This window comes from Girardinichthys multiradiatus, chromosome 18, assembly GCF_021462225.1.
Source record: "Girardinichthys multiradiatus isolate DD_20200921_A chromosome 18, DD_fGirMul_XY1, whole genome shotgun sequence".
Lineage (NCBI taxonomy): Eukaryota > Metazoa > Chordata > Actinopteri > Cyprinodontiformes > Goodeidae > Girardinichthys > Girardinichthys multiradiatus.
The window spans coordinates 14773912-14786934 of record NC_061810.1 but is presented as its reverse complement, the minus strand read 5'-3'; the positions used below and the strand labels follow the sequence as shown (position 1 = coordinate 14786934).

Below are 13023 nucleotides of genomic sequence, written 5' to 3'. Positions count from 1 at the left end.
ACTCTTTGAATGAGAAGGTGTCTCCAAACGTTTGGTCTGTACTGTACATGAGTAAAAATATGCTCAAACAGTGCTACTCTTAACTGTGTACAAATTGTGGCAATTCTACCCACCTCTGGTTACTCCTAACTGCACATATGACTTTGACATGTTTGGTATTTCTGTGTGATAACTGAGTCAAGAGAATACACCTGGCATAAAACATGCCATACCATGATAGCTTTACATTAAATGCTCTTTAATAAAACAGAAGAATATGATATTAAAACAGCGATGGAAAAACCTTTACAAACAACTATGATAGCATGTTATCATCATTTCTGGAGAGTGAAGAAGATGGAACCTCTGTGTCACATAAACACAGACCAGATTTATGAACAAAAATAAATTTTATAGAGTTTAGTGACACAAGCTCCATGTTGTTCATAATGAATACATGTCCTGTTTTACACAAATGTCAGTGGAAATTTATTCAGGTATTTGGTTATTACGATTATGTGCTTTTTGTTAGGAACTATCATAATAAGCTAAATTGGGACAATATATAACCCTCAAAACATCCCATAAAAACCATAACACATGCTGAACACGTATTTCATATTGCACAATAAATCCATGCAGCATATCCTTTGTACAGAGGTCATCATAGACTGTAGATCAGTCATGCAACAGTATAATCTCTGTTTAACCACAACATGTTCAGTTACATTTATTTTTTTAGCTACATGAAGTGTGGGTTTTCAGTAAGTCAGCATCCCAGCCAAGAATTTCCTGCAATTATGTTCACCACCCGCTTCTGTCTGAAGTCATATTGGTAGGATTTTGTCCCACTGAGGAGGAAGATGCTGCCTGCAGAAGCAGAACAATACAAGAAATCTTGTTTAAAACTCTGAAATGAAAAATAATTTGTAACATCTTGTAGATGGTTTTAAAATATATGCTGAAACAAAATTATTACACAGTTGAGCAGTGTCTATTTTTTTAAATGTCCAATTAGATGCTATGATCAGTTACACAGTACTTCAATAGCCTTTTTACCAAATAAGTTTTAGTCTTAATTGAGTAATTTTTACAATCATTCTACTCTTAATTGAGTGGGAGCTGATAGTGATCCTTGACCTAAATATTGCGGAAGAAAGACTGTTGTTCTGTTTGTGTTCTGCTACCCAAGTCCAAAATAAAATGTTTTCACAAAGGAGTTTCTTTTAATTTACCATTCAACTTAAATGCAGCGTCAATCCTTCTCGGTATTCCACGCCAGTCTGATTGGATGAATCTGGGGAAGCCAGGGTCCATCTGACTCTTGTGCTCATCATACCTAAAGTAAAAATATTTATTATAAAGTCTATTACTCAAGATTTCTGGCTGCAGGGGAGGGCGAGCAGCAAAAATGCAGAATTTATGTCAAACATGTTTTTATTTCTTCTTCAACCCTGAGGTCACTAACTGTTAATGTACCGAGTGTGTAGCTAGCTAGCTAACAAAAATCATAATTATCTAGCTAGCCATCTAGCTTGCTAGATAATGATTTTTGTTTAACAGACAAAAAATTCATAATTTTTGTCTATTAAACATAATGTTTTTTGCTCTATGAAGAGCAGCCTTAAAAACTCACTAGTGGCAGACTTTACCAGGTGTTACAGCTTTTAGTTGTTGGGTAATTTGTTCCTTTCATAAAAAGTGCATTTGAAATGTCAAACATTTTATTAAGTTACCTGTAATAAAGCTGTCCTATAAAGAATATGGTTTTCCCATATTCTGCAACATGAACTGCCGCATCAACCTGCCCAACACTTGGTGGAAAACCGAACTCTGAGATGTTGCCAGCTGTACTTCTTGTCTTTAACTGTTGCACCACCCAGTACTTATGACCTGAAAAAACAACAACACAGCTATGTTTATGCATTTCGAGACACAATGAAAAACAACCAACATACCACAGACGCTTCCAAAAATCGGCGAGCCTCTTGCATGAACTGCAACACTTAAGTTGCAAAAGACTGTAATTTGGGCAAGACACTGCCTTCTCCAGCTGAAAACCCAGCCTTGTCATAATGACATGGCTTGAGCAAAGCTTTTACAGAGTGCCCATTATTTTACCAGCGAATAGATATGCCACGCCTTTGGCTGCGATGTCATAAGCGGCATCGACAGGAGAACTGATGTCAGGTAAATAGGTGGTGATGTGGCCTTCCCTCAGGCGATTCCAATAAGTTGACTTGGTTGTTCTCATCCACATGAATCTGGATAAAAAAGAAAAAGTTACACTTGAAACATATTCAGCACACTTTGCCATAGTGTGATTCACAGTGTACCTGTTCTTAAATAAAACAATCTCATTTTGGATGACCGCAGCTGCATCAAAAAAAAACCTGGGGTCACATTTCTTTGGAACTGTAGATCGAGTTTCAGCATCTTTCTTGGGTTTGCCTGAGTAACAGTGATGAAAACCACATTGTATTTTTATTTGACAGTCTGTCATACCTTCATTTCCTTTTTGTTTTCAGAAAAAAAATATTTTTCAAATAAAATGTGATCCTCACCATACAGTATTTGGATCCCCAGGATATCATCCATGGAAAGAGTGTACTGTTTGCTGCTGTGATGTCTGTAATTGGGGAACATGACAGCAGAGGGGTCTCTGGAATGAGTCAAACCCAGAGAGTGACCAAGTTCATGAGCTGCAACAGCAAACAGACTGTAACCTGAAATAAAACAGCAACAAAAACTGGTGTGAGCTAATTCAGAATACATTCAAATGATGGTAAAAGCTGCTGTAGCACTGCTATTTGTGGGTTACAAAACTTCATTTGCACTGTCAAATTTTTAAGGGGCTATGAGGCCACATTGTTTTGTACACTAACTGGCCACTTAATTAGGTGCACCTGTTCAATTGCTTGTTGACACAAATTGCAAGACAGCCAATCACATGGATTGTCCCACACAACCATCTCTTAAATTTACAGCTAATGGTATAAAACAGAGAAAAAAAATCTAATGAGCATGTGTTTGGATAAAAATTCACAACACGCCGAACCTTAAAGCAGATGGGCTACAGCAGCAGAGGATTAAGCCGCGTGCCGCTCCTGTCTGCCAAGAACAGAAGAAGTCCAATTCACACAAGGTTACCAAAACTGGACAATAACAGACTGGAAAAATGTTGCCTGGTAAAATGCCTGGTCTTGACATTCAGATGCTAAGGCCAGAGTTTGGCATAAAAATGAAAGCATGGATCTATCCTGCTGTGTATCAATAACTCAGGCTGTTTTTGTTGGTGTAATGGTGTGTAAGATATTTTCTTGGCACATTTTGGTTAACCATGGACTATGTCCTAAAACTCAGATCATCTCAAACTTATAAACTGAACATGACAAGTCTCTAAAGTCACCAGATCTCTATTTAACAGAGCACCTTTGTGATATGGTAGATCAGGAGATTTTCATTAAGGATCTGTAGCAACTGTGTGATGCTATCATGTCAATATGAATATAAATGTGCCACAAAGACGTAAGGCAGTTTTGAAAAGTGTATGTTTTAATACTTTTTTATCATGCTGGATCATTTGTGATTTTAGTGGGGTCAGAAGTACAGTATTAAATCTAATTAAATATATTTTGTTTGCAGGACACTACAAACCTTGTCCCCCTGTTGTCCAAGTTTCGTCTTCATCAAAGTGCACATCTCCACCCATTCCCTGTCCAGGCTGAAAGGCATGAGCCAGGACACCCCCAGGTCCATCAAAGGAAGAGAAGTCTCCATGAGCTACAACAGCGTACAGAAATACTTCTAAATGATTATCCCATGAATCATATACTTTTTACACTTTAAAATATAAAGCCATGACAGTAATTCTTCATAGGTGTTTTCAGATTTACCTCTGCGTGCAAAGGAGAGGACAATATCGGCTTTGCTATGGTTGACTTTAATGAAGGTCAGAGGAGCTGCATCGCTCCACATCTTCAGGGCTAAATTAAAGGACTTTTCCACATTCTCTCTACTCATGTCTGGAGTATACTTTGCAATCCTGCATTAGGCATCAGACTTAGTAAGTTCCGTATGTGCAATATACATAAAATTAACTATTTTACAATATTATTACTTGATGAAGTAAAGCAGTCTCACATATAAGAGATGGTATGGTTCTTCCATTTGGGCTGATAAGGATAAAAACTATAGTTGTCCACATCAGGAACACCACACCTCGGCTTCTTCATCACATCCAGGGTGTTGGAGTCCAGGATTCCTGTTTCTCTCAGGCCAAAGAAGTTCTGCATTTCTCTGACCTTCTCCTCCATGGTTGATGCAGACCTGATCCTACGTGTTGGACCTCTGTTGTCTCTGCCTTCGAGGCTGAGAGTGTAGAACGTCCTTAGATAGCTCTGTTGAAATGTGCAGTAAAAGTGTTTGTACTCTGTGGACTTTTCCACATTTTGTGAAGTTAAACCACAAACTTCCATGTGTGTTTTTGTTAAGGATTTTATGCAATAGACATAAAGTAGCACATAATAGTGAAGTGGAAGTAAAGTAGAAGCTTTTTTTTAAAGAAAAAGTGTGGCATGAATTTGTATTTTTAATTTTTGATAGTTATTTTGTATCTTGTATTTTTATTGCTTTTTGCTATTAGACATTTGGGGGAAACACTCAAACACAATATGTATTAACACATCAGAAACCCACTAAAGCAGTGAAGAACTCCAGTTTTATCGAGATGAATGACATTTTATTACAGTTAAATAAAACAGATGTACCACAAGATTGCTGGTTAACATTTATTAAATAAAAATTGTATTCTTGGTGCACTTAAATCTATGGTTAAAAGTTATAGCTAAATTTTGTCTTATGTTTTTGCATATTGAGAAAGTAAATGCCTTCAAAGTACCAGGCAAAAAAAGCAACTACTTACTTGTCTTATAGTGTAAAAAATGTAATGTTTCAATATTTGATTAATAGAGGGCCTCTGGTGCCCTATCCTTACTTATTGGACAATAATGTTGATCTTTCCCCCATTATACTTGAAATTGAAAAAATGATTTAGGTGAAAATAAAAGTATTGCATTATTACATTGCAACAATATAATTTATTAACAGAAATGTGTCTAAACCAAATTCATATGGTTGCTGTGTTCATTAAAAGTCAAAAGTCATGACAGAAATAACAAATATCCACAGTAAAAAGAATTTGCATACAAATATATGATACCAGTCTGCAGAACAGCTATTTGCCTACAAACCTTTGCAAGCTCAACATCACCAGGAATCAGTTGCTGATTCTCGCCAATGGGTCGACTCCATGAGATTTCCACCAATATCAGAGAGCCCAAAACAAGTATCCACATCCTCAACAACTCCATTTTTAATGCTCTTTTCACCAGACTGAACATTTTCTTTCATATGGGGGCATTCATGAGGCCGCAGGGTAATCACGTGGTCCAAAGGTGTTCAATCATGATAGTTACAGTGAGACCTACTTGGAGGTTTTGTGGTTGAAACCTAAATGCTTACATATGTCTGGAATTCATGGGAAACTGTATGATTTTTCTGGTATAGAAATTAACATTGAAAACATTCTTTTCTACTAAGTCAAGCTTAAGCCTGCAGCTACATGTGAGGAAACCTAAATTGGTCTATGCCTAGTCTGAATGTAGGTCTACACCACATACAAATAGTAAACAAATAGGATTTATGAGACCAGCCACAAACCAAGCCATGAACTGTAGAAGACATTTTAGTGTGAGAAATTTCTCTTTATTTAAAAAAACAAAAAAGACACAAAATGACATTCCACCCTAAAATATAACCAGTGTTTCCAGGTCATTTCCCAGCTGCATGCATTTCAACAGGTTTTCTTTCAACAGCCGAGCCAAGAATTAGCTGTTTCAACCCCGACAACAGCTCGGTGGCTGTGGTCGAATTTGTAGACTTGTGGTCCCACAAAGAAGTAGATGTAATCTAAAACCAACATAAAAACAGAAACAGATCTTCTGAAGACAGTGTACAGACGTGTTGTCTAGACTCGTGCAAGCCTTTTCCTGATGTTGGTTACAACAATGAATATTTTGAACTTAAATATCTACCTTTCCTTGCAACTAAAATTACACTATATCACATAAAAGTATTAAAATGTCAAATTATACAGCGTAAATCACACACGGCATACACAAGTGCTGTAAAAACCCAGCTCCCTGCTGCAGATGTTGGATATAAATTAACATTCCTGTGCTTGCATTTAGTAAAAAAATTAAAAAGCCCCCAAGCCTAAAGACACTTTTGTACTAGTACATACTGTATGTGGTATCATATTTCTAAGTGCATGAGTTCATTGGTAATATGTACTCACCACCTTCATAGAAAGCTGCATCTATTGTGGTGTTGACTCCAGGGAAATCCTCACTGATAGACCTTGGGTAACCAAAATCCATCACTTTTCGGTTTTCATTGTAACTGAAAAAGACACAGGACACATTTAAAGTCACAATCACATGGTTTTTACTTTGAGAATTGTGAAAAATATGCATTTGGTACAACTGTCATCAAACTACAGGTAAAGTAATCATCACATGAATTGTGAGCAAACAAGTGCTGGTTGATTTAAAATATATATCAAGCACTCACACACAATATATTTATGCTATTTAACTCTGTTTCTCTGTGCTAATAACTGCTTATATAAACACATTATAATCATGTAAAATACTGCAGACCTGTGGAAAACCTTTGGCTCAAAATTGACAAGCAATGTTCATTTGCAAAAAGTTCAAAAGTTTCTTTAACAGCTGGAACGTATAGCTCTTTAGTGCTCCCTTACCTCCAGTAAACATCATGCATAAAGAAGAGAGTACGTCCAGTTTTAACAATGTGCACAGCTGCATCAACATCTTGAACCCAAGCTGGAAATCCAAAGAAGGAAAGTGACCTTGGCTTTCCTCGCACAACAGAGCCTTTTACTGTCCAGAAAGTTGATTCTGTCAACAGAAAAGAATTCGGATTTTTATTTGTTGCATGAAACCCAAGGAATCAAAATTTTTTTGTTTTGTTTTTTCAGAGCAGTTCCATTGTAAGATCATGGATCATGCCACAGCCACTTTTAGATGGTTTTCCTTTCACTTTTAACTGCAGGAGTATGAAAGGCAGTGAACTACTGTTATTTAAGTAATAATCCAACTTTTAACTAATGTTGAAGCTCTGCGTTTGTATTTAATTGTCTTCAATTAAGCAAAACTAACACAGGAGTATTAAGCATCATGCTAACTATTTTGTTTTCCCATTTATTGCTGGTCTTCATGAGCTCACCTCCCGGTTTTGAAAAAGAGGTTATTTTCTCTGGCCCACCAAATATTTGGTGCACAGACAGTACCAGCCTTTCACTGCTAGAGTCAACATTTTCAACAGGGGAGATAAAATGAAAATGTGCTAAGCATGCCCTGGAGCTAGATTCATAATAGACCTAGGCCCATATTCACAAATAACCTAAGACTAAAAGTAGCTCCTAATGATGTCATTCTAAGAAAAATCTTAGAATTTCTCGAATTCTACGATTTCTTTGTAGAATTTTCCTTTAGCAAGATAAAAGTTATTCACAAAGCATCTTAGGCCTTAAGAGAGCTCCTAACTTGATGAAATGTTAAGAGTAGTGAGGAAGACTTAAGCAGAGAAGATGGTGGAAAGACTATAAGAAAGGAGAGATATTCTCTGTACAATGAACAACAGTGACTTAATAAAACGCTACCGGCTCGAACGTACAGGGATCCATCCCCTTAACAGTCAAATAAATGAGAAAGGGGAAATTAAACAGTTTTAGCGGCAGAACAGGTTAAAGATGCACCTCTAGTAAGGTAATATTAGGAAGGATAAATAAATAATAGAAACAATAATAAATAACCATGAATACAAAGTGAACAAAATTACAAACAGTGTTGTACAGAATTATTTAAATATTTACAGACTGTGAAATGCCTTCAAAAAATAAATTTGGAAAAAACTGGAAAAGCTTGAAAATATATATACATAAATATAAACTCTAGACAAGGTACAGTAGAATAATGTAAGCACTCTTAAATAAGATGAACAAATATTTGCTGTATTGTACATGATGATGTCAGCAGCCTAAATGGTCATCTACAACGCTCCCTGTCTGTGGAGAAGTTCTTTGGTTTGCTGCTATCTCCTCTCTAGCTTCTGACTGCAGCAAATACCAGCAGATACCAGAGCTGCTCACATTACAGGCTGGTGCTGAAAGCAGAGGGAACAACGCATTGATCTGCTGGGAATGTTTGTTTGCACCGTGATCCCAGGACTGAATCTACCATTCAACACTCCTCTCTTCTCCTCCACCAGCAGGCTCTGCTCCTCTGTTCAGTTCAGTTTTCTCCACCTTTTTTTTCCTCTTTTGTTTTGGTCATTTTACCAAACTAAACTTCATTCTACAAGAAGGCAATCACAGTAAAATTATGAATTTTTATATTAATATGAAATTAATTAATATGAAATAGATGGCAGTATGAAAACGACCAGCATGGCGATTAAACATAATAATAAGCAAATCAAAATAATAATGAGCATTTATATAAGCTATGTTCAAACATTTTGATGCTGTGTGACAATTAGTTTAATTTTGTTTATTCATCTTTTCATGTTTTACACATTTCTGAATCCAGTCAAAATGTTATAAAAATTGTTAATTTTTTTCCATTGATTACTAGGAGTGCATTTGTCTTTGTTTTTTTTTTTTTTTTTTTTTTGCTCTTTCTTTTAACAACCAATCACAGCTCTTAGAAAACAGTGTCACACCTAGCATCAGTGTCAACCACACCCCCTCACTAAAATAGGACATTATGTCGTCTCCTCGCTCAGGTCACTCTCAGCAGCAAACTGAATCATTCTTAAACCAAGACTCATTGCCAAGAATTTTTAGACTAAGGAGCTCTCTGAGAATTTGTGAATATGAGCCCTGGATTTTTGTATCCTGTATTTGAGACATCCAAAAAATAATGGTTTAATGCATTTTTCATGCATGATACAGGTCACATTGGAAGCAATAGTACATAGTTACCATGAATAAGGTAAGCAGTTGATCTACGAGGTATCCAGAAGGCAGCATCGATACTGGTTTTAATCGTGGGCATAAGGTTGACGATGGGACCTTCCTTTATGTCAGACTGCTCATTATGCTTAATCCAAAGGTATCTAATAGATTGAATACCACCAGGTTAAAAGCAGACAGAAACTGTAAGTGAACCTAGCTTTCAAATAAGATGTGCTGAACATATGTGAATATATTAATGTAAAGAGCAAGTATCAACATGCCTGTCTTTAAAAAAGAAGGTAGCATCCCGAAGAGTTACCACAGCATCAAAGGTCAGGTCTGGTGCACATTTGTCCTGCATGAGTCTGGGTAACAGTGGTCTGAGCAGCCAGCTTCTATGACCCATGAGAGGACCTAACATATCCAGACAAGTTAGTAAATTATTTAATAATAAATACTACATTTAAGTTAAGCATACAGTGGTACATTAAAATATAAAAATAAAAGCAGCTTACTATAAAGTGCTTTGATATTGGCTACATCTTCTCTGGACAGCAGGTTTGTAAGACAGAAGGTTTTGTAGGTTGGATACATCAGTGATTCTGGATTTATACGTATACCAAAATTTAAATAAGTTTTTGTTTCAAAACCTCAAAAAAAATATATTATGCACATCCTAATACCCTCATCCTCACATAATTGCGTACGTCGTTTTTTTTTTTCTTTGCGGTGGAAAGAATTGACGCCATAGTTACATAGTGCTCCCACATCGCCTTTCAAAGTATTTAATACTGTGTCATACTTAAGTTGACCAAGTAATCCAAGCCGCCAAACAAATGTCCAATAAAGCTGCCGTAATAACCCCAAAATAACATTACATAATTGCAAACTATCCCATCTAGATGATTCACTCACCTTTGTATGCTGGATGCTTGTAACTGAAAGTGAAACTCATGGCCTCACTCGCCGTCTGAATAGCCGAGTTAATATTTATCTGACCTCTTGGGGTCCTCATGGAGCATTGTAATTTCATTCTCAGATGATCAGCTGATTCTTTGTTATGGCAAAAATGTGAACGAGACAGTGGCATCGCTGAAAAGTAACATGCAGTGTCATATAGTCAGCTGTCCTGCATTCATCATTATTAAACGTTTATGTTTTTTGTGTAATTTACTGGGCCTTCCTGAAATGCAGCTTGGATCAGAACAGACACAGTGTAACATAAGTTCAAGTAAAACCGGTGAAGTTGGCACTCCAACAAGCCTCACAAGACTTCTCAGAGTCATAAATCCAAAGCTAAAAAAATTTGTTAGCTGCTATGATTTGTGACAACTGCTTCTGCCTATTTCTACCTAAAGTTGAATTGCCTCATGGCCTTAAAGTAGGTTTCAGGATTTGATTTGGTTTGGCTTAGCTATTTGGAGCAATCAGGTTGATTTATTTTTTGACATTAATGACTTTAAATGTTGAAAAAAGTAGAATCAAACTGAGCAACGCTCATTACCTGTATGTGATGACATTCTTATTCCAGCTAGTGCCCTGGATATGACTGTACTCCTCCACATCTGGAACACCACACCGGGGGCTCTGCATCACATCCAGGGTCTCAGTGTCTAATACTCCAGTTGAATTGAGCCCAAAAAACATCTGCATTTCTTTCACTTTGGAGATAAATGAAGGCTCGCTTCTCTTCATGCGCACCAAATGATAATTTTGCAGGCTGTAGTACTTATGAAGGTAGTCCTGTGAGCAGACTCAGCAGATACCAAACAGTGGAGATAGATAAATAAATTAGTTGGTTCCAGCTTAATGACAGCATAACCATTTTTGCTCAAGATACACCAGGGCTTAAGAAGTACAGTTCCAAGTTTCCAAGTACAGTTCGTCTTCTAATGTGAAGAATATTTTTTCAAGAAATAGCCTTATTACAGACCCTAATTATTAGATATAAAGCTATTTTGACAATATGCAGGCAAAGAAAAAAACTGCTAGGCCTATTCATACATTCTCACAATTTGACATAGAAATGCTCATAAAGTCAATACAGACAGGCTTCAAAGCTACTGTTATTGCTATACAGTTTCTTGCAGTTGTTGTTCAACATTATTATTTTTTTTGTTTTAACTCCATCAGTTTAACAATTTATATAATTTTTGAGTTTTAACAAAAGATGAGAACAACAACATGATTGATTTTGTTAAATTAAATTAAATTTAAATTCAAAAATATTTTATTAATCCCAATGGGAAATAAAAAAAAATGCAGTAGTACGTGGCTCTTGTTTTGTATTGGAAGCTGGAGCTCCAATCTGAGAATGACTCTCATGTTCAAGATGTAGGTCGTAAATCCAGTGAGATTCGTTAATAATTGTGTCGCTAATTACAATTTAGACCGGTAATAATGCTTTTCTCTTTATTTTATACATTAAAGAAACATGTTCACAGAGGAAATGTGCTAATAGTTCATTGAGAAACAGTTAAGTTCACAATTATTAATACCCCTGGCAGATTTAGATTTAAAATTATTTGTATTCAACCAAGAAGTTTGTTTCTGATAGAAAATGAGACAAGCATCTCTCAAAAGATAATAAAACATTAAGACACGGAATATCGCAAAATATTTATACCTTTATCAATAACCTATGGCAAAGCCTTTAATTGGCATTATAGCAATTAAATCCTTCTTATAATTGCAAAACAGTTTTTTGTTTGTTTCCACTATTATTTCGACCATGTATCGTGGTGATGACCATGGTGATGAGCTCCAAGTTCTGAAGGTTGGAAGACCTCCTTTGCATCACCCTAATTCTAGCTCTCTTTACAATTTTACAAGGCTTTATGTACCTGGCAGCCATATTGGATATTGAACTGCTGCAGAGGGACCTCTGATTTTCCATTTTGAAGTTCCAAGTTCAAATAGAATGTACCGTTATAAGTTGAATATAAATTTTGTTAACCAAATTCAATTGTTTTTCAATTATTAAATATCATGACCTGGTGGTTGTTATTATATACTCTATTCTTAAAAAACAAAAGACAGAGATTTAAAATGAATGTATTCATTTTAACCAATGTATTACTTCTTTACTATTCCAGGTTTTTTGTTGTACTTTACATTCCACTGTTGCATAGCCTTAATGTACATCATTAGATACTTTAACCTGTTTTGGGGATTTAAAAACCTACCACAATTTTCTGGATTAAACATAACAAAACCTGGAACAGTCTATATCTGACCCAGAATTGGGTTAGAAAAGAAGCCACGTGTATTTTGTTTCGTTTGTCTGATTTTGAACCCAGAATATTTTAGACGAAATTAAATTGAGGGAAAGAAAAGGTAACAATGATAAAAGAATCGGCTAAACTATGCACAATTACGGCAACATAGACTCCAAGAGCAGAGCACTAAGCTGACTCCCAATCATGTAAAATTTATTATAATAACAAATGCATTTACAACGAATGCACAGGTAAGCACAGTTCCTATCAAGCACAGTTAACCATTTTGGCACAAATCTATCCCCCAAAACAGTCTGAGTTACATGCACCCCACTCTCACACACTAAAATGCATTCAATGCAATGATGCACTTACTGTGGCCAGCTTCAAATCAAACTGTGGTTCAGGTAAAGGAGTGCTCTCTTCCTCTGGGATAAATGTAGGTGCTGTGAAACCTGGATCAGTCACAAACAAAAGGAGAATGCAGCAGGACAGCAGCATGACAAGCATTTCACAGACCTAGCACCGTATGAAGCCCAGTGCCCCACAATGGAGACCGAAGTTCTGGTTAATGAGAACGCATTTTTAAATACTCATTGTGACTCATAGTGCTTGCAAATCCTTGGAAAGCCTCATTTAGTCCTGAGGAATTAGGGAGGGGTTTGCAGAGAGTAAGTGTGGGGGACAGCAAACAGACATTTTTCATATGACACACTTGTGGTGATTAGGATTTATATAAATAAACTTTTTGCTGAAAAATTTACTAATGACGTCTCTTAGATA

At 36.3% G+C, this 13023-nt stretch overlaps 2 protein-coding genes across 2 annotated transcripts; both read right to left on the bottom strand.

Annotated features, from left to right (window-relative positions):
• Positions 1–217: 217 nt before the first annotated feature.
• Positions 218–5351, bottom strand: LOC124884424 (matrix metalloproteinase-20-like). The gene is made up of 10 exons (XM_047392349.1): positions 5232–5351; positions 4123–4379; positions 3876–4024; positions 3637–3762; positions 2544–2705; positions 2316–2430; positions 2101–2243; positions 1716–1872; positions 1215–1318; positions 218–849 (listed from the first exon to the last, which is right to left on the bottom strand). The coding sequence occupies exons 1-10, from the start codon at positions 5349–5351 to the stop codon at positions 749–751; spliced, it is 1434 nt and encodes a 477-aa protein (XP_047248305.1). The 3' UTR covers positions 218–748.
• Positions 5352–5749: 398 nt separating this feature from the next.
• On the bottom strand, positions 5750–12750 carry LOC124884046 (stromelysin-1-like). The gene is made up of 10 exons (XM_047391635.1): positions 12616–12750; positions 10527–10765; positions 10197–10216; positions 9938–10114; positions 9538–9624; positions 9304–9436; positions 9050–9183; positions 6806–6962; positions 6338–6441; positions 5750–5949 (listed from the first exon to the last, which is right to left on the bottom strand). Exons 1-10 carry the CDS (start codon positions 12748–12750, stop codon positions 5849–5851), a joined length of 1287 nt encoding a protein of 428 aa, XP_047247591.1. The 3' UTR covers positions 5750–5848.
• Between the last annotated feature and the right edge of the window lie 273 nt (positions 12751–13023).

What these genes read in the sequence shown, in the direction of transcription:
- LOC124884424 (XM_047392349.1), bottom strand. Translation starts at nt 5,351, where the DNA reads ATGGAGTTGTTGAGGATGTGGATACTTGTTTTGGGCTCTCTGATATTG. An exon ending in TTGGACAACAGGGGGACAAG is followed by an intron (nt 2,706 to 3,636) that starts GTTTGTAGTGTC and finishes GTTTTATTTCAG; the next exon opens with GTTACAGTCTGTTTGCTGTT. An exon ending in ATAGGACAGCTTTATTACAG is followed by an intron (nt 1,319 to 1,715) that starts GTAACTTAATAA and finishes TTTTTACTTTAG; the next exon opens with GTATGATGAGCACAAGAGTC.
- LOC124884046 (XM_047391635.1), bottom strand. Translation starts at nt 12,750, where the DNA reads ATGCTTGTCATGCTGCTGTCCTGCTGCATTCTCCTTTTGTTTGTGACT. An exon ending in AAGAATGTCATCACATACAG is followed by an intron (nt 10,217 to 10,526) that starts GTAATGAGCGTT and finishes TTCTGATCCAAG; the next exon opens with CTGCATTTCAGGAAGGCCCA. An exon ending in AACTGCTTACCTTATTCATG is followed by an intron (nt 6,963 to 9,049) that starts GTAACTATGTAC and finishes TTCTGTTGACAG; the next exon opens with AATCAACTTTCTGGACAGTA.